Consider the following 26,307-nt stretch of genomic DNA (forward strand, 5'->3'; position numbering starts at 1 on the left):
AACTGGATTTTTCAATCCAAGAACTGGTCGTGCAGTGATTAAAATTTAAAACAAATGTTTATCAACGATGGCACATCAATATGTACAACTTGAAAGCTGAAACAACACAATCAGAGTAAAGCCAAGATTAAAAAAGAAAAACAAGCCTACCACAGTGCGTGGCATAGTACAACAACATTACACTCCATTCTCTTTTGCCTGTACAAACCAGACTGTGATCTTGCTTCCTCACACGGTTATTTAGGCCTGTGGCTTCTTTCTAGCAGCAGCTAGTTCGATTGATATGATGAAAGTCGATTTCCCCGCTTCCCTTAGATACTGGACATCCCCATTCATCAGCTTCACCAGTTTCCTGCTGATAAGCAGACTTATGCCCTCCTCAGACGCGTCTCCATTGTTTCCAAACATCTGGTTCAGCAATTGTTCTGGTACCCCATTTCCTGCATGTGTTATCCTGAATCAACAAAACAAACCCAACAGGTGACTTTGACTGCTTAATTTTCTGAATAAAAGAATCCATATACCAGGAAATACTTTCAATAAACATCACATTCTTCTATTTTATATTGGATGTACAAAATCAATGGGATGATTATAACATCAGGTCAACCATCCGCCCAAGGGAGATCAGCTAGGCAGTTTCTGAAGGGATAGACCAGATGATCAAGACCAACCCTATCCTATCTCCCCATTCCCATCTGCGCTCCTAAACCACCAATTTCCTTCCATTTCCTACATGATATGGTGATGTACAGACTATATACAGAAGAATCATTTAGTTTTGACGTAGCATACACAATCTGGGAATTTTTCTGATATTTGCCACCCACAAATTGTAAAAAATATTATGCCAACTATGAATATATATACACCTAAAACAAATCATATCTAGGGTCCAGAAGCTATACCTGAGTTCCAGATGCACAAGATGGACAGATTCCCCCAACCGATCTTTGATCAAACTAGCTGCAACAGAAAGCTGGCCTCCACCTGGTGTAAAATTTACTGATATCAACAAGAAATCAGCTAGCACCTGTTGAAGCCTAAGACCATCTCCATAGAGTGTTTCAGTCATGATCCCCTCTTCCGCATCATTAACTATTTGAATACCCTTTCCATTACTCTTTATCATGACCTGGCTGATGGAGGCAACCAATACTTCACGCAGAGTAAACTCGACCATTTCCAGATCCAAGTAACTGTTACAAATTGAGATGAAAAAGGATGGTATAAGATTCCAACAGGTAATAGTGAGAAACATCTAAGAAACAGAGTTATACTCCTTCAACTCTTTTATCATTCCTCAATTAATGGCCCAATAGTTTCTCAAGTCTTCATCATGTGACTGAACCACTAAAATGAGGAATTTTCATGCACAGAAAATGGTAACTATTTGAGTACAACTGAAAGGTACTTTAACATGGATCACATACCCATCCCATTCAATGTTAGACACAAGAAACTCTGAAGTGCATTGCTTTATCCTCTTTTTATCTCATCCTAGTGGATCTTGTTTTCAATATTTTTCTTTGCTGTTGCATGGATCCCAATGTGGAACCTTCCCAAGCCCCATCCCAACAAATTGCCACTTGAGCCAAGCTTCAGGGGATCATCCTAGTCTATCTTAAACACACAAAAATGCTCTTGAAAATTAATTTATGCTTCTCAAACATTCATTCAAAGAGGCTCATTCATTCCAAATGGGGACATGATGAGAATGATAATAGTTGGTGAAGCTTAGGCCCTTAGTGGTATTTTGTCCATAGCCTCGAACCATATCAGCTGGGAGACCCCGATCAGCCCTCATATGATGGAGTAGCAACTAAGATAACAGTTAAAGCAACAAAATATTTCATGTATCGAAGTGTTAACAATTTTTGTAAACAAAGCAGGACAACTTGAGCAAACACAAAATTCTAAAATTAGGACTCCTCACAAAAACCTCTATTCAAGAATAGCATTCAAATTTAGTCTATAAATTTCTCTAAGAATCTCGGGATCTTCATCATAAGGTAAATTCACATGGAAGATCATGAGAAGCTATATATGACCTCCTAGGCAGCCTGAAGGAGTTGTAGAAAGATTGATCTACAGGAAAATATAGATTCTGTTCAAATGAGAATGAGGATACAGGCTGAGGCGGTGAGCCAGTTTACTCCATTGCCATTTTGATTAACAAAAAAATGCATAAAAATGAAGTTGCTTAATGCAAGAGCATAGCAAAATTATCAAAAGTGAATAGAGTTGATTTTATCATACCCTTCAATAATACTATCAAGATCATGGTCATCAAGAATCTTGCTGAGTTGACGCTGGCACTGAGCACTAGTATGAAGAATCTGTTGCTGTTCCTCTCCCAAATCAGTATCCTCCATCATCTTCCGAGAAAAGATAATCCCAGAAAGAGGATTCTTGATCTGCCTTTTTATATAAGCCAATGCTTTCAATCTCTTCAAGGCAGTTTGCTCCGACAACCGCTGGATATGAAGTGCTTGTTGCAGCTCTTGGCTAGCTAACTGCAAGAAGCAAAATACCCCAGTGACTGCACCCTCTCTGTCCAATTTCTTGCTCACAGAAAGCAGGCATTCTACATACTTCCCACTCTTTGAAAAGAAACCAAAGGAAACCTTTTCTGATTCCCGACCAGTCATAACACTATTGAGCACAATCCCCAAACCAACAAAAGCCTCTCGATTCTTGAGACGACAGCATGCCATATGGGTCCCAAACACTTCCCCTAAAAGCATTTTATCCATAACTTCTTCCCGATTCCACCCAGATAACTTTACCATTGCCGGATTCCACTCAGAGCACCAGCCAAATTCATCTGTGCCAAATATTGGGGGAATCAATGGGTTTGGGTTCTGTACTATTGCTTTGTAATCACCTTCAATTCGGGTGAACTTATCCATCACCGTCTTCTGACTGGTTATATCTTGGGCCACAAAACATACCCCCACAACATTTTCAAGGAGATCCCTGCTTGCACAAGCATTTACAACTAAGCTGATGGGGCCAGAGTCTCTTTTAGACCCATGAGTTTTGATCTCAAATTGGACATTTTGCTCCTCTTGACCTGATCAGAAAAAAGGCAGAAGGGAAAAAATCAAATTGATGTAAATTAAAGATAAGTATTAGAGATAAAAACTGAATCCCTTTATTTCACCCAGCCACACAAAACATATGCAAGCATGCACACACAACCTTTTTCCCATTTTTCCTGATCAGGATAAAATGTTCCCCATTTTAAGGATATAATGTTTGAAGACATGGAGGTTCGAGTTTTTACTCTTCCATAGCATTGTGATGAACATGCAATGCACATTAAATCAGTTACCAAACACATGCATGTCTGCTTGCACATGGGTGTGCACACAAGCATCCCTGTACATCTATTTATTACAACTAGAACTGATAAGTAAGGCATACCCTGCAACGCCAAATGCAACATCTTTTTTACAGTATCAGCTGAAGAATCTTCCACAAGCGTGAGCAAATGCATCCCAATTGCTTTATCTACAGGCAGACTAGTCAACTCAGAAATTTTTGTATTCCATCCATTAACCAGACCATCAACATCAACTGCCAAGATTGGCACACTGGCTGTTTCAATCAAACGGACCATCTCACTGGTCACTGCTTCTAGCTCTTGCATTCCTTCAATTTTTAGGTCATTGAGCTTTGTGTGGATCGCATTGGTGTTTACATCCATGGCCTCAGAATCTTTGAAAGCATTCCTAAGGATAAGCTGCAAAGAATGGATTGCATCCATTTCATAGTCCTTCCAAGGTAAACTCCTCGTCTTAACGACTTCAAGGAAAGCTTTAAATGATGATCTTGGGTGCATCTTCCTACCATCATCCTTCTCACCTGGTTCATGCTTTGCCCCACCCCATCGAACTTCTGCAGCTGTGTGGGACCGGAACCAGAAAAGGGTATCCTTTGAAGTTATCTTCACAGCTGCCATCCCACAAACTGCATCACCAAGGGCAAGAGCCCCTGGGTATCCTGCATCATACAAGCTATCTGTGCTTAAACCAGTTGAATCCATGTGGTACTCGGATAGCCATGAACAGATATCATGCAACTGGAAGTCACTTGGAGTTATTCCCAATCTCCATACTTTATTTTTGTATAGTAGAGCAGCTCCATCACATTTCACAAGATCCATTACATTTGGGCTCTGTGACACTATGCCTAAGGGCGCATCTCGCATCAGCATATCACACAAGAGTGTCTGTGTACGCAGAATATTCTTCTCAAGAATCTGACTTTCTAATTCTAACTCCTTATTGACATGGATGGCAAACACTTGAGCTAGAAACTCGCAAGCATAGCGAAGAGGGAAGGGAACAAACCTTGGAGTTGTATGATGGCAAACCACTAAACCCCAAAGCCTCTTTCTCTTCTGTGGCTGCCCAGAATTAGAGCTTTCACCCTCTTCATCCCCGTCATTGACAACAACTGCCATAACAAGAGAAGCAATTGAATTCATGTTCTCCATATACTGTACATGGCAACTGTGTGGAGCCCGTAGTGTTGAACCACATAATGTTAAATCAAATGGGAGTTTCTCATCTTGAAGCACCTGTATGTGTTTTGCACGACAATCACAGATCATTCGGACCTTATTCTTCATGAATAAGAAACGTGCAGCCTGAGGGATATCTGTGGCAGGATAATGTAAACCCAGATATGGCTCAAGGCCTGGCTTTGTTATCTCAGAGACAACCTCCCCATGGTCGTCATCATGAAATTTATAAGCCATCACCCTGTCATAACCAGTGAGTTCAAAAACCTCTTGAACCATTGTATCACAAAGCCTTTCCAAGCTACCACTAGGCAGTGACTGCAACCTCGTGATTGCTTTCGCTGCAAGCTTATAGGATTGCAGGGCACCAGCAGCAGTCATGGGAACTTCGTAAGGCTTCACCGGTTCAAAGTCAATGATCAAGCTACCAGTGACCCTATGGATGATTGCATAAAAGGGCTTCCCTGAGGTTTTGCAATGGACTAAGATGGGATTCAGAAGAGAAACCTCTCCAAATCCTAAGGCCTTGTGCAGTGCAGATGCACTGGGGCCACTGAAGATGGTCCTCACATCAGTACCAATGCCCAGAACTGGATGCTCACCAACGCTTGGGACTGCATGACTAACCATTGTCAACATTTCAGGGGCATTTTCACTGTAGGCAATGACTTTGAAAGTTTTCTCATCTAGGGCTAACAAAGAGCCAAATGGTTGGATCAGTTTGCCTTTCTGTATGTGATGGAGGTAAGCTGTTGTTACTTTGTCAGATCTGGGCTGTTGATCTCCACCAGCTGGAGTAAAACGCACTGAACTTGAGTAGTCAAATGAACTACCTGACTCCTCAAAATCCGCATGTAGCTTTGCATCCACGGTGGTCTGAGCAATAATCCTAGCACTGTGTTTTGATCGACCTGAAGTGCTGGATGACTGAGTGGGTCTAGAAGAAGACATTTTTCCTCCAACTGAGAAGAGAAAAAAAAAATTATAAAACTAACAAGGCAAAATTGAATGTGAGATAAGAAAAATAACTTCAAAGATGTTGAGAACAATAACAATAATGATAGTTATAGCAGTGACAACAAGAACAACAAGAAAAAGAAGAGGAAGAATGATTACACTATAATAGTGATATCAATACGGATGATAAGAGCAACAGTTTTAGTAATAGCGTTTGTTATATATGGCTCTGGTAATATCCAAATTTTGAAGGGGAAAAAAACCCCATCAAGATGAGAAACTCAGTTATAGGGAATCCAAGGCACTTGTGTTCTAACCCCAACGGCAGACAAACACAGATGCTTGAGGATCCATCTTAAGTTACAAGAACATTTTTTCATCAAAAACAGGTTAAGTCCTATCAGTGACTAAATTTTTTTAAATTACTGATAATAAATACTGACGGCCTTGTTTCAATACAAATTTCTTCATCCTATAATTTTAAGCATCAACAGAGTAAACATTTCCTCTATCAGATATCCACATCACTAGATGAAGAATAAGAAAATAAGTATAGTGTAAAAGGAAAATGAAAAACCTGCTCCAAGGAGAAAGCTAGTACACAAGAACCACCCCCACAGGGTACCCAATCATCTCAAAAGGGAAACTTGTAAGAAAACAGATAAGTTGCAGAGAGTACTCACAGTAGATAAGTGCAAAATAAGGGACTTTTTCTCTTAAAATAGAGAGGGAAGATGATGTAAAAACTGACCCTCTTTAGAATTGCAGAATGCAAAAGACACTAATCCCAGAGCTAAAGAGCTCGAAAGTAGAAGTCCCAACTCAGCTGAGCAAACCCCAACTTGAGAATAGAAATAGCTTAAAATCCATCACCCGGGAGCCTCGATCACCGTCTCATCTGAACCCTTAAAGGGGAGCACGGGCCATACCCAATTGCTCAGAGAAATAGAGAAATTACCTTAGGTTTGCTCTGGCGTGCATCTCTATTATAATATATTAATTGAACATTCTCCAATGCATTGAGAAGGGGGAGAGATTTGACTGGAATAACATGCCGAGCACTAGAAAACCCATGGGTTTGGCCGTTTGGGTTTGGGTTTGGTTTTGGTTTCCAAAGATGGATAATAGAGGTAGTTGATCACACTATAAATAGCATAAACTGGAGTTTTGATTCGTTCCTGTTCCAAGTGCCCAACTGACTTTTATATGTTGATTATAATTTATAAAGAAATCCAACTCAAAAAAACTCAGAATTTGGAAGTAAAGAAAAAGGGGAAAAATATATTGCTTTAGTTTTGTTTGTTCTGTCATGTCTAAAGTCAAATAAAAAAAATGATAAAAGGGGTTTGGCTTGGGTGAGGCTGAGCGTAGTGGAAGTGATCCAGAAGAAGAGCGGAGATTGACAGCCCATGCCTCGGGTAGCAACAAGAGAGTGCGTTATGGGATTCACGTGTAGACAACACTCCCGTGTCAGACCCAGATGATCATGATTCCTGCCGATCGGCCTGTGGGTCAGATTCCCGATTACCCGCCTTCTGACCCACGCACCATCCTCCACCCACCACCCACTTTGTATTTGTCTCCATTCTCCCATTCTCCCATCCCCAATTGCCCATACATACACCATACACCCTGTATCCGGCTGACTCACCACTTTTACCCTTTCCTATTGGGCAGTGATATTGATTTCCCATTTACTCTCTGGGAAAGGCGGTGACTCTGCAAACATGGATGAACGAATGGAGGGTTGGGCTGATGTCGGTTCTCAACGCCTATAGATTTCCCATTTTCCATTCCCTTTTGGCTGGGCTTTCAATGCGGGATGTGAATTAAATAAAGGATATGGTTGATCCTCCGCAAAGCCATGTGAGTCAGTGGCTGTATTATATTGGGAAAAAGAGGACGGCTCTCATTGCACACTTTCCTCTATTAGTATTATATTACGGAAATCGAATCCAATGGCACTCTGAACCTCTTCTGTCTCCTCCCCTTTGGATATTTTTGTATTTATTAATATATATATATATATATATATATATTCCCCTTTGTTGGTGGATTGGATGTAGAAATGGGCTGGAATAGACTGGGTGTGCATTATGAAGTTGTTAGCTTTCCTGGCCAACCATGTTTTTGTGCCTCCCCTGGCTAATAACAAATAAGGTTTCCTACTATCTATCCTCATCCAATGGAAGATGGCTTTTAACTCTGTTCCATGCAATAATCAGACTACTCCTGGGCAGCTTAAAGCGGCTTATTATCATCACTGGAATTGGATTCCGGTTGTGGATGAGTTAACTCTGCTCACTCAAATTCACCTTCTCACAAAGGAAGGGCACTTTAGGAGCTGTGGAGTTGGGTTGGGGGTTGAGGGGTTGGAATCATAAGATCTAGTCTTAAGCACAGAATTTCTAAACATCGCCATATTGTTTATCTCAGAAAAATCTCCGAAACATTTCAAGATTTCAATTTGCCTTACACATGTTATTGCATCATTAGCTCGACCCATGAACTTCCATTAGCTCTTGCTTTTCACAACTTCTATAGTTGCTAATGTGAGCGCTACTGTCTTATATTCTTGACGATTTTGTCACCCTTACATATGTCATTAACTGTCTGCTCCTGATTAGTAAATAACAAATAAATTCAATAGGTAAACTAGTGGGGAAACCTACATTTAGAGAGATTCGTAATGCGTAAATGAAAAGATGTTGGCATCACTCTTTGTTATTACAATTGACTGCGAAGTTGGTTCTCTTGAAAGTCCTTGCCAGTGCCATATGCCTCAGCCTAATGCTACCTTTTAATCTAGGCGCGTGGTGGAATTTCGGTTGCTGCTCACCAAGCATGCAAAGTGGAGAGACAAGGTCTAAACAAGAACAGAACTTGGTTTAGTGACAAGCGAGATACTACACGAGGGCCTCTTCTCTAAAGTCCTTGGACGGTTTGAGAAGTTGATGAATGTACCAATTGTAGGGAATTAAACCGAATTCCCAACCCATGAGAAACAAAAATTAGAAAAAACACACGCAAAAAAAAAAAACAATCACACGCACAAGACAATATTTACGTGGTTCGGCAATTTGCCTATATCCACGGAATTGCAAGGATATCACTATTATCAGGGAAGAATACAGAGTACAACATAGCGGCTACAATATTCTCTCTATATATATAACACAGCAACCCCACCACACTAAAAAACCCTAATTACAAAAGGTGGTTCCACAATGGGCCAAACGGGCCCAACAGGCCTCAATAAATCTCCCATTAAAAAGCCATGCAATATTATTCGGGTCGGGTCGTCAAACCAGATCAAACAAAACTAGGCTCCACAAAGCCTAACAAATCTCCCACTTGGAGACTAGTCCAATCACCAACATCAAACCGCTATCCTCCAAGAAACAATCCCTCATTCCTACAACTCATCCTCCTATCCTCAAGCTAGAAGACCAATTGAAGCTGCGCGCAGCTTCAACTTCTCAATAGTGACACCCTTAGTCAACATGTCTGCAGGGTTCTTAGATCCACAAATCTTCTCAAGTATTACCAGTTTATCCTCAACAAGATAACGGATAAAGTGGTATTTTGTTTGTATATGTTTCGACTTTGAATGAAAAGCCGAATTTTTGGCAAGAAAAATTGCACTCTGACTGTCACTGTGTAGAATGTCCATCTCTTGCTTCTTACCCAATTCATCTAAGAAACCATGTAGCCAAATCATCTCCTTTCCAGCTTCAGTTGCTGCAACATACTCAGCTTCTGTAGTAGACAAAGTAACAATCTTCTGTAGATTTGAAGTCCATGATATAGTTGTACCACCTAGAGTAAAAACAAACCTAATAGTACTCTTTCTACTATCAATATCACCAGCAAAATTAGCATCTACATAACCCTGCAGTTTCAAACTTGCACCTGTGAAGCAAAGACATGTATCTAATGAACCCTTCAGATATCTTAGAATCCACTTGACTGCCTCCCAATGCTGCTTTCCAGGCTTACTCATGAATCTGCTCACAACTCCCACTGCATGTGCAATGTCTGGCCTTGTACACACCATAGCATACATCAAGCTGTCAATAGCTGAGGCATGGGGCACCTTGCTCATATGGTCTCTTTCTTCTTCTGTCTTCGGTGACTGTTCTTTGCTTAGTTTGAAATGACTACCCAATGGTGTGCTCACTAGTTTAGCTTCATTCATGTTGAACCTTCTGAGAACTTTTTTCACATACTTTGACTGTGAAAGCTTCAATGTACCATTAGCCTTGTCTCTAATGATTCTCATACCAAGGATTTGCTTTGCAGCTCCCAAATCCTTCATTGCAAACTGTTTGGACAATTGCTTCTTCAAATTATTAATCTTCTCAATGTCAGACCCTACAATAAGCATATCATCCACATACAACAGTAATATGATGTAAGAATTGTCAAAAGACTTAACATAGCAACAATGATCAGCTTCACATCTCTTGAACCCAATTCTATGCATAAAATTGTCAAACTTCTTGTACCACTGTCTAGGAGCTTGTTTAAGGCCATACAAGCTCTTTCTCAATTTGCAGACTAGATCTTCTTGTCCCTGAACAATGAACCCTTCTGGTTGAATCATGTAAAGGTCTTCCTCCAAGTCACCATGAAGAAATGTTGTCTTCACATCTAACTGCTCAAGATGTAAGTTTTCTGCAGCCACCATTCCAAGTACAAGTCTAATTGTTGACATCTTCACAACTGGAGAAAATATCTCTATGTAGTCAATGCCCTCCTTCTGCTGGAACCCTTTAACAACTAATCTGGCCTTGTAATGTTTGCTACCATCATACTTATTCTTTATTCTGTATACCCACTTGTTGTGCAAAGCCTTCTTTCCTACTGGCAATTCAGTCAGTTCCCATGTCTGATTCCCCAACAAGGAATCCATCTCATCCTTCATGGCTAACTCCCACTTGCTTGAATTCTCATCTTGCAAGGCTTCATCATAACACTTTGGCTCACCACCATCAGTCAACAGGAGATAATTTAAAACAGGTGAATAACGTTGCGGAGGTCTAATGTTCCTAGAAGATCTGCGAACTTCAGCTACAAGTGTACTCAAATCTACCTGTGAATTTACATTCTCCTTATCTTCTTCACCCCCTTTTTGGACAGTACTTTCAGTCAATTCATCTAAGTTGACAAACTCATATTTCTTTTGATCTATCTCTATAACATCTGACACTACAGTTGACCTGTCCTTATACATAACCTGTTCATTAAATATCACATTTCTACTTCTGATGATTTTCCTGTTTTGTTCATCCCAAAACCTATAGCCAAATTTTTCATCACCATAGCTAATGAAAAAACATATTTTTGACTTTGCATCAAGTTTACTATGAGCATCAGAATCAATATGAACATAAGAAACACAACCAAAAACTTTTAAATGTGAAAACTTCACCTCTTTACCGCTCCAAACCTCCTCAATAAGTCTGAACTCCATGAGAACTGATGGTCCTCTGTTTATTAGGTAAGTTGCAGTGCTAACAGTATCAGCCCAAAAAGTTTTTGGTAGTCCAGCATGCAACCTCATACTTCTAGCACGCTCATTGAGAGTTCTGTTCATGCGCTGAGCCACACCATTCTGTTATGGTGTCCCAGGAATGGTCTTCTCCATCCTAATTCCCTATGCAGCACAATAGTCACTGAACCCTCCATCTATGTACTCTCCTCCATTATCTGACCTCAAACATTTTATTTTAAACCTGTTTCTGTCTCAACCATGGCATTCCACTTCTTAAAAGTTTCAAATACATCAGATTTATTTTTCAGAAAATAAACCCATACCTTTCTACTTGAGTCATCAATAAAAGTGATGTAGTACCTTGAACCTCCTAAGGATGCAACCGGAGAAGGCCCCCACAAATCAGTGTATACCAGTTCCAATTTTTCAGCCTTCGGTGTCCTGCCAGTTTTCAAGAAGCTCACCTTTTTTTGCTTTCCTAAGATGCAACTTTCACAAATGTCAAAATCAATGGACTTCAATTCTGGTAGTTTTCCTTTTGACAACAACATCTTCATCCCTTTCTCACTCATGTGACTAAGTCTGCGGTGCCATCAAACTTTTCGATTCCAGACGCATTTCCTGCTTCCTCTGCCATTGCTCCCACTCAAACCTAACCCTAGGCTCTGATACCAGTTGTAGGGAATTAAACCGAATTCCCAACCCGTGAAAAACAAAAATTAGAGAAAACACACGCAAAAAAAAAAAAAAAACAATCGCACGCACAAGATAGTATTTACGTGGTTCGGCAATTTGTCTACATCCACGGAGTTGCAAGGATATCACTATTATCAGGGAAGAATACAGAGTACAACATAACGACTACAATATTCTCTCTCTATATATAACACGACAACCCCACCACACTAAAAAAACCCTAATTATAAAAGGTGGTTCCACAATGGGCTAAACGGGCCCAACAGGCCTCAATAAATCTCCCATTAAAAAGCCATGCAATATTATTCGGGTCGAGTCGTCAAACCGGATAAAAAAAAACTAGGCTCCACAAAGCCCAACACCAATTAGGTCCCACTATCCCACCTTCCCGGTTAGAGTCTCAGACTGGGTCATTTCCCAATTAGAGATTTTAGTGGAGTTGATCGTTTCTCCTTAATAGGAGAGTTCTGTTAGAACTCAACTTATAAAAAGCTTCCTTTCTCTTAAAGTCTCTCATTCACAGAAAATTGCTCCATCCTTTGCTTTTTGAAGATTCTGCTCCATTATTGTTGCTACCATTCCCTACTAGTTAGTGCCTCATCCATCACTACTACTTCCACTGTTGCCATTCCTTATTCTTGCCTATTGTAGTCCAATCATTCACAACAATCGACCACAACACCAATTATTGTCAATCTTATTCTTTTATCACCATTACTAGCTGTTATAGACACACCATCACTGTTACAATTCAATCCCACCATCAATGTTGCAATCTTTGTTAGAATAGAGTAACAAAGTTAGATTTGAGTTTCCACTATTTTATCCATTGTTTGCATTGATATTGATTTGAGCATTCAAACTTACATCACTTGCATTATACATAACTTGGATGCATTAGAAGACCCAAATAATGTGTTTCTTGCAATATTGTTGAGTTGTTCATAATTAATCCATGGACTTAGACAATCTATATGAAGTTATAGTACACTACCTTTTAATTGGAGAGATAACTTGTCTTGGTTATTGAGACAAGTTTTCCATGGTGAGTGCATAAGTGTGTATGGTTATAGATTAGATAAGACTTATGACAAATTATGACATTAACTATTAAGTAATCATGATTCACCAAACTATTATACTGTATGGAATCTCAACCTTAAAAGGACATTGGGTCTATGTTGAAATCATCAAGAGGCTTTGATCTATGAGTGAGACTCTAAGGTGGTCATATATTCTTTACAAATAGAATCACTATTAATAGATACTACTGACAAGAGGTGTTTTCAATAAAAGTACTATGATATCTCAATAGATTGAGATAGTGTATCCTTTTGGGGAACCTAAGGACTTATAATCATGAAATCTATGACATTGCAATAATTCCTTAAGTAGAATTTGACATAGTCTTTTGTGACCTAGAATGTATCAATTGATTACATAATAGGAAAATTTGTAACTTAAGGATTGGAGAGGTAATCTTGAGAGGTTGAAAAAATATACCTAACTAAACATGGACACTAGTTCATTGATAGTTTACATGTAGTGGATAGTATATCACAGACCTAAGTTCTATTTCAATCTAATATCATATGATATTAAAGTACAATTGACTCTTTGTAGTGGAATATTGAATCAACTTCACAATTGGATTTTAAGGGAACCATATTTTCCTATGGGTCTTAGTGGTCCCCATTCAAGCTTATATTCCTATGTGGCATAGTATTTTAGGGTTAGTTGAGTTATTTATTCACATTAGTGCATAAGGGCATTTTAATAAAAACACAATATTGCATAGGAGCTTATGAATATTATCTTTAAACTATGATAATTGATTAATTTGAGCCTAATAAGGCTAATTAATCAATTATGATCCAAGTGGGTAGAATTAAGTGACACAAGCCCAAGATGTGCAAATCACTTAAGCCCACATGACAGCCTATGTAAATCCCTTTAGGGGTTAGGGTTTTAGTTTTTTTTTTTTTTTTTTTTTTTATGTTTTAGAATCCAAAGAGACAAAACCTAGCCACTGCCTCTCTAAGAAGATTCTACCATCCCCAAGTGCCTAGATTTGGGAAAAGGGACCATCGAGTGATAGATCTCTTAGTTTTTGAAATCTACATCGGCTTCTTCACCAACTAAAATTATGTCTTCACCAACTAAAATTGATTTGATGACATAATTTTATTTGATTCAATGTTTTGAATGCTTCCATTGCATAAATCTAGAAATCCTTAAGATAGTTTTGCATACATCCTAAAAGCATAAGGCTTTTAATGGAGCAATCTAGAGATTCCAACAGTCTTATCCACCATAGTTAGTACAACACAACATCTTATTGTAACTCATCCTAGTTCAAATACTTCCCTAGTAATGATAGTAGAGTTTGTTCTTGCCTATAGTCCTTCATTTTTTAGTAATACTATTTCTCGTCCAAGGAGAGTGTGGTGAGTTATTGGTTGTTGAATCCTAGAGGTAAGACGTTGATTCCTTGTTATACTTTAAGGATGCTGCTCTATCACACCTCAACCATACTAATCTAATAAGTGCCCTAACTCCAATTTGAAGACTTTTGTTTGTTTTCTTTGGGTTCAGTTAGTCTTGGATGAAATTAGGTAAGTTTTGCACAAATATTAAGGTAATAAAATTGATTTCAAAATCAAAAGCTTGAATCAAAATTTTTTAGTTTTAGGTGTTTACTTCCCTAAACCAATTTTCAAAGCAATTCTTAAATCCTAATTTGGAATTTTGATTTTGGGTGCCCACTCTTCCATAGAGATTTCATAATTGAATTAGAAATATCACAATCCAAATTTTTTATTACTTGTTGAGTTTCACATTTTTCATGTAATATCGACAATCTCCATATTAGTTGAAGCCTAGATGAAAAATATTATTCAATTATGCCTTGGATTGGAGAGGAACACATGTTAAAACTTGGAGGTCCATCGTTCAATTTCTTGAGATAAAAATAAATAAAAAAATGTAAGAAGAATGAGGGAAGTAGACATGTTGAAATTTAGAGGAAAACAAGTGGTGCAATTTAGGATTGGCTTATAAAAAGCACAAGAGAGAACAGGTAGAAGGGAGCTTTACATTAGGTTGAGGGGAAATTTTGGAGGATTTATTTGGCCTTGGTTATTCTTTAGTCTTTAGCTAGGATTTGAGAGTTTTCCTACTAGGTTTGGATGAGAGCTTTTGAGAGAAAGCTTTGGGGAAGAATTTGGAAATTTCCTTAATGAGCTCCCAAATTCTCATTTAGTGTCTACTTAATATTTTAACATCCATATTGTCATTTTCTAAACTTATGCATACATAAAAATGAGAAGACAAATTTGAAACAATTGAAGTTTATCATATCGACCAAAGGCAATACAAACATAAGGATATTTTAAGTATATGAAATCTATAAAATAAAATTGAGTCTCATATGCTTAACATGTTCCTTATATGCCTTAAGCGGTAAACCTTTTTTCAAGGATTCATAATCATCATTTTAGTACTACTGTGTTTAGTAACCACCTTGTTTGATTTCACATGTTCTCTATAAGTAAGTACTCTTTGTCGATGTGTTTACTATGACTTATGCTCTTACTATTATTAGCTAAAAACATTGAAGTAAAGTTATTCTAGTAAATATCCAGTGGCTTGGTGATTGAGTTAACAACCTTAAGCCTTAAGATAAAACTCCTCAACTAAATATTCAATGATGTTGCACCAAAGCGTGACACAAACTTCGCTTCTATGGTAAAAGTAGCAACAAATGATTGCTTTATACTTCTCCAAGAAACAACTTATCTAGCTAATAAGAAGACATATCTTGATACCAACTTTCTATAGTTAAGGTATCCAACAAAATCAAAATCTAAATATCAAACCACTTCCAAATGATCAAATTGGTTTTAGTTAAGCTTATTGTCTTTAGTCCTCTAAAGATATTGCATGACTTTCTTTGCAGCTCTCCAATATTACGAACTTAGATTACTTTGATATTTTCCCAACATCACTATTGCATATGCAATGTCAAGTATTGTACAAACCTAAGCATTCATTAAACTTTCAAAGAAGCACAAGGAATGTTCTTCATTTATTTGATTTCTAAATCATTTCTTAGGCGTTGTTTCAATTTGAATGTCACTTTTTATGATAGGTGCAACACCAAATAACTTTCATACAAAATATCTCTAAAACTTTATTATTATAGGCTTCTTGAGATAATCTTAATATCCCTTAAGATCTGTCTCTCTCAATTTTTATTTTAATGACATAAGAAGATTCATTCATATCTTTCATGTCAAACTGTTATGAGAGTAATCACTTTACCTCATGAAACAAGTCCAAATTAAATCATTTGAAGTAAGTAAAATACGATCCACATTTAGTGTTAGGATAGATCCCTTGAAAACTAGAAATGATGTAACAAAATAAATGTCCTAAATGAATTTATTTATTATGATTATGGTTTCTTTTTCTATCGTTATTTGAATTATTTGACCATTCACATCTCTATCAGTTACATTGTACATGACTTGGGTATATTAAGAGTTGCACAAAAGATCTATGTCATGAGTGCCTTGCAAGATGGTAACTAGTTCATAATTGGTTCATGGATTTAAGAAATCTATTAGATATTGTAATGCACTATTTTCTAATTAAAGGGATAACTTGTCTTGCTCATCAGGATGGTTTTCTCATAGTAAGTGTAAGTTAATGTGTATGGTTACACATTGGATAAGAGTTACAATGAATCATGACATTAGCTATTGGATAGTCATGATTCACCAAGCTACTATGTTTCATAGGCCCTCAACCTTGAAAGAAGATTGAACTAGTGTTGAGGTCTTTAGTGGCTTTAATATACGGTTGGAACCCTAAAGTAGTCATATGTTCTCCATAGGTTTGGTTAATGTTGATTAAGATAGGTGACAACAAGAATCCTTTATATAAACATCATGTTATCTCATAGGTTTGAGATAGTATGTCCCTTTGGGTAATCCTAGGAATATGTGGTGAGGAAAATTATAGTCATAATTATTATTTAATTGAAATTTGACATATGTTTTTTTGTGAGTTAGAGTATGTCAATTGATCGCATAATAGGAATATATGAGACTCAAGGATTAAAGAAATAATCTTAAAAGGTTGATAACATATACCTCCTTAAATTACAAGCACCAATTCGTAGAGAGTCTCCATACATTGGATAGTAGTAGATCACAAACCTAAGTTATATCTCATTTTAATATCATAGGATATTGGAGTATAGATGACTCTTTGTAGTGAGATGTCAAACCAACTTCAGAATTAGATTGTGAAGGAGTTGTTATTTTCCTATGGATCCCAATGGTCCCTGCTTAAGCTCATTTTCCTTGATGACACTTTTGTTAAGTGATTTTTAGGTTCCTAATTCATATGTGTGCATAAGAATATTTTAGTAAAAATACAAAGTTGCACTAGATCTTATGAATGGTCTTTTTAGACTGAGAAAAATAATTAATTGGAGTTCAATAGGGTTAATTAATTAATTAGGATCCAAGTGACCTAGATTAAATGACATAAGACCAAGATGAGCTTAAGTCATTTAATTAAGTCTATATGGAAGCCTACATAAACCTCCTTAGGGGTTTATCTATACCTTTACCATTACCATTTAGACTCCAAAGCGGAACCTTAGCTTCTACCATTTCAAAAAGGATTCCACCTTTTCCAATGCTAGGATCCAATAATATGGCTATCAAATGAAATACAGTTTGGTTTATGAGATCTATGATGTCTACTAATCTTCATTTTCGAATTGGATTTGATATTAGAACATACATATCATAGGTATGACCTCTCCCTCTTTGGATCTAAAAGTTTGTAATGTTATTGCTTCCATTGTGCTTAGATCTAGGTAGCCCTGGGAAAGATTCGCATGCAGTTTAACAATTTAGATATGAGAATAGATAGATTTAGATATTCCCAACATACAAGACCAATAAAAATGTTTTGCTCCTATTAACCTTTTGGCATAGGCATTGATTTATAATAATTTCTATAAAACTAAATGAAAAAATAACATTATGAAATTTTAAATACCATTAACAAGAGGCTTGTTATTGTTGGGATTGAGCCCCTAAAAGTAAGACACAATATAGCAAAGTTAGACTTAACTATCCTCTTGATATCCCTTTGGTGTATTGACATTAATTTGAGCATGCACCTCATGTCTCTTACATGGTATATGACTTGGGTCCATTAGGAGTTGTACAAAAGATATAAGTCATGGGTTCCTTGTAAGTAGAAAAATTGTCCACAGTTGGTTTATAGATTTGGGCAATCCACTAGAAACTATAGTACACCACCTCCTAATTGGGGGGATGACTTGTCTTGGCGATCAAGATGAGTTTCTTATAGTGAGTGCACTAGTGTATGTAATGTACACTGAACAGTACCTACGATGAATCATGACACAAAACTATCAATTATTATGATTCACCAAGTTACTATATTGTATCGACTCTCAACCTTGATAAGATATTGAGTTTGTGCCAAAATCAACATGAGGCGTTAACCTATGGGCGAGACCCTAAAATGGTCATATATCCCTATGGATTGGGTCACTATTGATGGAGGTTGGTGGCAATAGGTATTCTCAATAAAAACACCATGATATCTCATAGGATTGAGACAGTGTGTCCCTTTGAGTGATCCAAAGGATATGCGATCATGAAATCTATGGTCATAGTAATTATTTTAGTAGAATTTGACATATGTTCCTTGGAAGTAAAGTATGTCAATTGATCACATAATAAGTGGGATTTGTGACTCAAGGATTGGAGAGATAATCTTGATAGGTAATAACACTACTTTGTTATATTACGGACGCCAGTTCATGGGGAGTCTGCATGCAATATATAGTAAGTCACGGACCCGAGCACTTGGTGTCTCGTTGTAATATACATAAGGTATTGGAGTGCAGTCGACTCTTTGTAGTGGGATGTTGAGTCAATTTCAAAATTTAATTATGAGGGGGCTAGTACTCCTATGGGTTCCAATGACCCCCGCTCTAAGCTTATATTCCTTGATGGCATGGTTTATAAGGGTTGGATGGATAATTAGTTCACTTTTTTGCATACAGACGTTTTGGTAATTACGTAAGATTGCACAAGGATAAGTGAGTGATATGTCTAAACTAGCTAGGTTAATTGATTAATTAAAGTCTTGTATAGTTAATTAATCTATTAGCAACTTTTTTGGGCTAAATTAAATGATCCAAGCCCATGGTAAGTTTAAGTCACTTAAGCTCAATTAAGAAACCTATAAATACCCCTTTAGGGGTTAGGGTTTCCAAGTCTTGTCATTCTCCCCTTCAGTCTAGAGAGAGAACCCTAACCTTCACCCTTGAGATTGTCACTATCTCAGTGCCTAGACATAAGGAAGAGTCATTGGGCGAAAGATCATGGTGTTTACGATATCGATTATGACTTTAGAGTTATCTACATGAATTAAAATTGATCCAAGAACATTCGATCAAAGGTATGTGGCTTTATTCTCTAGATCTATGTTTTTTATAGTATCCATATTGTTTTTAAATAAATGTTTATCCGTTGTGATAGATTTAGAGAGCCTATGATAGATTTACATGCACTCTACACTATCCAGAGCATGAGAACAGAGTAATCCAAGGTTCCCAACAACTATATCCCATATATAGATTTATTAAGCTTGCAACTAAATAATTATTCCTATTTGAGATGAATAATTATGGTTGTTTCATATAAACCACCTAATCTTTCTTGACATGGATCTAGGCATGAAAGAAAGGTGAGGTTTCTCCATTTCCTATGAGGGAGGCTAGGGTATCTTTCTAGAGGCTCTCTATAAGATGACAAACAGATGTCTAAAACCCTAACCCTTAAGGAGGTATTTATAAAGCTTATTGGGGCTTAAGTGACTTAAGTCTAAATTGGGTTTAGGTCAACTAATCTAGCCCACTTGAGTTCTAATTAACTAATTAGATTTATTGGGCTTCAATTAATTGATTAAACTGGTTTAGAAAGACAATTCATAAGATATAGTGCAACTTTACACTTTTACCAAAACGTCCTTAGGCACACTTATGAATTTGAAACCTAAATCCTTCCAATAAAATGTATTACCATGAACTAAGAGCTTAAGCAAGCACCATTAAGATCCATAGGAAAATACTAGCTCTCTCATAATCCAATTTTGAAGTTGGCTCAACACTCCATTAAAAAGAGTCCACTGCATTTTAGCATCCTATAAAATTACAATGAGTTAAAATTCGAGTTCGTGAATTACTATTCACTATATGCAGATTCCCCATGAACCGATTTTCATAATCTAATAAGGTAGCATTATCAACCTATTAAGATTACCTTTCCATTCCTTCAATAATAGATCTTCTTATTATGTGATTAATTGACATACTCTAACTCATAAAGAGCATATTTCAAACTCCACTTAAAGAGTTACTAAGACTACAAATTTAATGATTACATGTCCTTTGGATCACCTAAGGAGACATGTTGTCTCAATCCCATGAGATATCACGATGTCTCTATTGAGAATACTTGTCACCACCAATCCCATCAACAATGACCTAATTTGTAGGAATATATGGTCATATTAGGGTTTCTCTCATAAGTCAAAATCTCTTGTTAATTTCAATAGTATAATAGCTTGGTGAATCATGACAATTCGATAACCTTATGTCATGATTCACCATAATTCATGTCTAATGTGTAACTGTATTATATACTCACCATAGGAAACTCATCATGACGACCAAGACAAGGAGATAATGTACTACAACCTCTACTAGATTGCCTTAATTCATAAATTGATTGTGAACTACTTATCATTTTGTAAGGAACACATACTTGTATTTTCTGTGCAAATCCTAATATACCCAAATCATGTATGATGCAAGTTATATGAGTCTGAATGCTCAAATCAATATCAATGCATAAGTGGATAACAAATGGAAGGTTAAGTTTAACTTTGTTACATCATGTCTCACTTTTAAGGGCTTTATCCCAACACCCAAGTCACGTACAATGCAAGTGATACATGCATGAATGCTCAGATAATAAATAATGCAATTAAGGATATAAATGAGAACAAAAAATCTTAATATATAAATATATTAACGAAAACTTATTTTATTACTTCAAGTCATGCTTCTAAGGGCTATATCCTAACAAGTTGGAAGTAATAGTGTCTACAATCCACTCAACTCTTTGGTCACCTACATGTAAACACTCATTTGGGAGTACCAAAACTTCATCACTCTTGGATGTAAAGTTATGGTGTCTTATCATCTTCCTTTTTATAATTCTGCCTCTTTAGTTTTCTTTTCAAAACATGACATTTTTTTTTCATATGCTCCTTGTTGCCACAATAAAAGTATTTAATTTTATCTTTGGACTAACACCTTCATTTGGATTTATTGTGACCTTTTTGTCCTTTACTTTTACTTCTTTATCTACATTCTATAATGAAGTTCTATGTGTTTTTGAGCTAGAAGTTTTCCTTATTGTCTCCTTATTGTACACATTATTTTTCACAAGTTCATAAACAATGCATCGTTTAGAAAATAGTTACTAATAGTAATAATAAAAGTTTCTTAATTGTTTGGTAGTTAACATAACAATAAGGAAACTTGTATCTCATCATCCATCGCCATTTTCACAGCATCTAATTGATTTATCACATTCTTTAAGAAACATTCAAGTGATCTACCATTGGAATTTCTTCATTTTTAGCTTCATCATGTATGTTCACTAACTTCTTTAGCAAAAAGATTTTGTTCCCAACAATTTTTGTTCAAGTATCAACTCCAACTTCTTTTATAGAACATAGACACTTGTTTCATTTCACACATGATGGTGTGAGATTGTACTAATATAATACCTAAAATAGGCAATTGCTTTTTTCCTCATCTTTTTCCATGAGATATCCTAGGCTCTAGTTTCTTCACACTTGAGAGTATTTGTTTAATTGCCCAAAATGTGGGCTTAAGAAACTTTGATGGGCAGAAACCATATAGGCCTAGCCCAAAAATATGGGGATTGATTAGTTTAAGCCTCATGATATGCAACTTTGGTTGAAGAGTAACTGACGCCCTCAAATTCTAAGTTTTCACTTCAGTTGTTGGATTAATTGATTATTCTAATTCATATGCCTTCCTCGTGTCTTTATTATATAAATGCTATAAAAAAATTTGTGATATTATTAATTGAGATTCTGACATATGCTGCAAATGGATGATGTCTTGTTCTCGGTATGCAGAAAGCAAGGAAATTATGGCAGCAGACTAGTCCACATGACATGATTTGTTAAGCAAATGAATATGATATACATACATATAACGTGTCTTTGTGATTTGGATTGGTTTCTGGAATTGGGAAAGCGGATTAGAATTAGGCCCCGCTGTGCCAATCTCGCGGCCCTCGCCCACTCCACTTGTCCTAGATTCCGTCTTCCTTTAATTCTTCTGCTTACCAACTGTCTTGTCTCTCAATAGATGTAGTCCTCCCATGTTGATGGCCCAATGGCTCATGACTGGGAATCAATTCTAATTCTGGTCCTGCTGCTCTAGCATTAGTTTTATTCTCTACTTTTGTAGGATTATTAAAGTAAAATGGAAGGCAAAGGGGAAGGGGAAGGCGCGTAGACAAATCATAAATAAAGTGAAACTGAAGGGAGGAGAGGGATGAAGATAACGGCTCTTCTGGTAATGAAATGGCAAGGCGATTCCATGATCCTGTGATCCTGGCCAACGCATGCGACGTGAGCCAATTCGGCTATTTCCAGAGGAGTGTGCCAAGGAATTCATTGTGTTCGTGGGACGAACCGTGGCCAAACGAACCCCACCTGCCCAGCGCCAATCTGTCCAGCATCAAGGTTGCACCTTTCATTTTTTAGCTTTCCATGCTTCTCTTTCTTTTTTGACATAATTCTATTTGTTTGTTTTAGAATACAAGGTTCATTCTTACAACAGAAATGGCCTCTGCGCTTTGGGCTTTATGGATGACAACTACCCTGTGCGAAGTGCCTTTTCTCTTCTCAACAAGGTATCATATGTTAAAACCTCCAAATTCTCTCTGCACTCTGTTTACTGTTTGCTCGGTGTACTTCAAACTCCAAAACATTGCAGCATCTTATCAGTTTCTGGCTATTATGTACCGAGTCCTTTGGTTCTACAAAATTGTCTTCTAATGGTATAAAAATGGGTTGCATTAGATTGTCAGTCATCCCAAACCCAGCTCTTTTACACCATAATTCAGCCGATGACCTCTAATAATTGGAGATTAACCCAGATCAAATTCACTTCACTTAGCATAATATTGGCAACCCCGGGTGGGAAAAATCAAGTTTTGAATCATGCTGCTTGGTTTGATTAGGCTAGGTCTGCATTTTTAGATTCCTTCATATGGCAAATTGATAATAAAACAAACAAAAAGTTGATCCTTTCATGTGAAACTTTAAAAGCACCAACTCAGAGTACTGCAAATTTTGAATTTTTTACCACTGAAGAATAACTTTAAAATCAGCAACAGAAACATACTAAAAAGTATCTGAATAGTCTTTTTTTGGGAGGGCTTAAATAAAGGATGTTGACATTTTTTTCGTTGAGAAAAGGACCACTTTCTTTTCTAGGAATTTGCTGAAATCTAGAAATTGTTAGTATAGATTGATGACTAAACTTAGTCTAACAGAAACAAAGCAACATTTTTTGGCAGTATTAGAAGAGTATCAGAAGAATTTTGGGGATTCTTGGAGGAATGCTCAGGCAGATGTCACTCAACCATGGCCTTATCTAAATGACGCTCTAACCAAATTTCAGGTACTTTTCTGTCTTGTTAAGAAATTTTTATTCAGTTTCTTCTGTTGCTTTCTTTAAAATATTCTACTGGGTGTCGATAAGATTTTAAGCTTCAATTTCTTGGCTAAATATGATCTGTTTGCACCAAATTTCTTCTTCAGGACCCTGCAGAGGCTGATAAGTTGCTGAAAATTCAGAGGGATTTGGATGAGACCAAAATTATCCTTGTGAGTGCTGAAATTGTGCAAGATTTTACTTGTAATGCATTCTGCGGCCTCCCCATTACTCTTCTACTATTCCCTTGTGCTTTTGCCCCCTACTTTGATTTTCTCCAAGATAAGTTTTTATCCTTCTTCCAATTCATACATTCCTTGGCCTGTTCAGTACTTAGAAAGAAAAAAAAAATTGTCTTTGTGGTCAATAAAGAAGTTATGTGACTGGGTCTGTATGACTATACCATTAAAATGAATCTATACTTGCTGAATTTATGTTGGATACTGCATGCTAATTTTTGTAACACTTCTGATTGGACTAAAAACAACACTTCATATAGCTTAAATTTAAAATGTCCATTTGATTAATCTGGCTGCGGGTAAAGATTCATAAATCAAAAGTAGCTATGATGTAGGACAACCCTAAGATGGTTGCCTACACTCAAGGGTAGATGGGCTAGGGTTTTATTTTTAGGGTGTAAGGAGAGGAACAAGGAATAAACTTTATGGTAAAGAAAATTATAAGATAAGAAATAGAGAGAAAGAAGAAACAATGAAGAAAAGATGGAAAACCTTAGTGACTCACTAAGGCCTTCTAGGATTCTCACCATTGAGGGTTGCAACTTTGCAATAAAAGAAAGTATAATATTATTCATCAAATTCGTTCCTTTGATTTACATTGATTAGCCTATTTATAGGCTTTTTCTAAGAAATCCAAAGTCTATTAGGACTCTAATAACCTATTATGATTCTAATTCTAATTATAACATCCAAAATCTACTAGGACTCTAATAACCTATCATGACTCAAATTCTAATTATATTATAACTCAACTAGCTAATCCTAATTAGACTCCAATAAATACCAATCTCTATTCAATTCTAATTAATATTAATCATACTTAAAGTTTACTTAGGTCTTCCCTTTCTTCCTTGAATAAACTTTAAAAGGTTTTCCCCCATCAAGCTAATTCTGATTTTTAAGTTAGCCCGGGAATTTGTTTTCAACTCTGGTTGTTGCTATATCTGTCAGTGACTCCCTATTTTAGTGGATTCATATAAATGCATTACCCAAAATCTTTGCATTACCAGTGCCTAACATTAATGTAAGAGATGACAAACTAGACATAGAAAATATACAAACAAATACAAAAAAAGGAATGTACTAATTGATTAAAAAATTAGTACATTTATATTCATGGGAGATTGAACAGCACCGTAAGTTAGGGCGTCCTGTGTAGGACACTTTCATCTGTATTAGTTCCCAGCAACCATGTCAGTTTCCAGTACTTTAAATTCCTTTATGTTACATATATGATAAACATTATGTTTATGCATATATCAAGTGAACCTAGCAGTAAGACCATTGAACCTAGCAGTTGAACCAGTGAACATCTCCCTAACTCACCTGTGTCCTTTCCTGGTTTGATAACCATAAAACATGGGAATAGAACTGGGAAGGAAACATATAGATTTGTTTTTGCTTCTTCCACATGGATTTGCTTTTTCATCTGCCATATAGAGTTTCTTGGTTCAATTTGTATGCAACGTCACATATTTACTTCTGGCAATGAACTCTCCATCTTTGAAACCGTGTAAATTCAATTATCCCCTTTTAGACAATTTAGCAGCACCAGCCAATCAAATACGGCTGGACCTGTTAATAACAGTTTTAAAATATCCTTTGTGTCATTCATGATTGTTTCCCACCCTTGATTTTTCTGGCCATATTTTGTGGGGCATATTGCTTAGCTGTGCAGTAGACCGATAATTCATGTAAATTCTGCAAATCTATGTAGATAAAAATGATGGGAGGAAAAATCTAAAAGGTTTGCCTTCATTTTGGATCATCTTCCAAAAGTGGAAGATGCTTGGTAGTTCAACTGACAAAATGTATTACAATGTGGGTGCAAGTTCCTGATGAGATTGAACACCTCCTTCACTTGCTTGCATATAAATTTAGAAGGGATCAATGTTTAAAAAGTACTTGTTTTGATCAGGAATATCAGTTGCAGAATTGAAATGTTCTGCTGACTTTTTCTGTTTTCTTGTCTTACTGATACAGCACATGACCATTGATAGTGTTCTGGCCCGAGGGGAGAAATTAGACAGTTTGGTGGAAAAGAGTTCTGATCTGAGCATGGCCTCCCAGGCATGTAAAGCTTACTTACCATGCATCTGCAAGTCTACATTTGGGCATGAAACACTAAGAAATCTAGACATGCATCAGTAGATTTCCATTTTCCCATAACTTAAAATGTATGAAATAACATAAACAAATAGCAAAAAATTTGAAATTATTTTTTATTGGAGAAAGTTATATTAAAATCAATTAATTTTTTTAAAGTAGCTTCATAGACTCTACTTAAGACATTGCACTGTTATATCATATGGAATTTTATTTGTTGTTGTTCATGTATACAAACTCATGGCTACGTTTTTTTCACTCAAGACATTACATACTTATCATGTATTCTTTTCATTTATTCTGTTCATATTTTAGATATCATTGTGTCAACTTATGTGTTTGCAAAATTTCATTTAAATTTTCTATGATTAGTATTATCCATCATTTTCTTAAG

At 36.6% G+C, this 26,307-nt stretch overlaps 1 protein-coding gene and 1 pseudogene across 2 annotated transcripts; one reads left to right on the forward strand and one right to left on the reverse strand.

The window, feature by feature from the left end:
• Positions 1-7: 7 nt before the first annotated feature.
• Positions 8-7,030, reverse strand: LOC117930323 (phytochrome A1). Of its 2 annotated transcripts, none has more exons than XM_034850919.1 (5): positions 6,240-7,030; positions 3,430-5,493; positions 2,260-3,076; positions 909-1,199; positions 8-454 (listed from the first exon to the last, which is right to left on the reverse strand). In XM_034850919.1, exons 2-5 carry the CDS (start codon positions 5,480-5,482, stop codon positions 241-243), a joined length of 3,375 nt encoding a protein of 1,124 aa, XP_034706810.1. In that variant the 5' UTR covers positions 5,483-5,493; positions 6,240-7,030; the 3' UTR covers positions 8-240. The 2 variants fall into 2 exon arrangements, with proteins under 2 accessions (XP_034706810.1, XP_034706812.1); XM_034850921.1 differs by having other exon boundaries at positions 6,172-6,256.
• Positions 7,031-22,401: 15,371 nt separating this feature from the next.
• On the forward strand, positions 22,402-25,966 carry LOC117931161 (annotated as a pseudogene).
• Positions 25,967-26,307: the final 341 nt, after the last annotated feature.

Source organism: Vitis riparia, chromosome 14, assembly GCF_004353265.1.
Source record: "Vitis riparia cultivar Riparia Gloire de Montpellier isolate 1030 chromosome 14, EGFV_Vit.rip_1.0, whole genome shotgun sequence".
NCBI lineage: Eukaryota > Viridiplantae > Streptophyta > Magnoliopsida > Vitales > Vitaceae > Vitis > Vitis riparia.

Bases quoted from the DNA above. Each gene is read 5' to 3' on its own strand.
- LOC117930323 (XM_034850919.1), bottom strand. From the start codon at position 5,482: ATGTCTTCTTCTAGACCCACTCAGTCATCCAGCACTTCAGGTCGATCA. The intron at 3,077-3,429 runs GTATGCCTTACT...TTTTCTGATCAG, and splicing joins GTTGCATTTGGCGTTGCAGG to GTCAAGAGGAGCAAAATGTC. The intron at 1,200-2,259 runs GTATGATAAAAT...AATTTGTAACAG, and splicing joins CTTGATAGTATTATTGAAGG to TTACTTGGATCTGGAAATGG.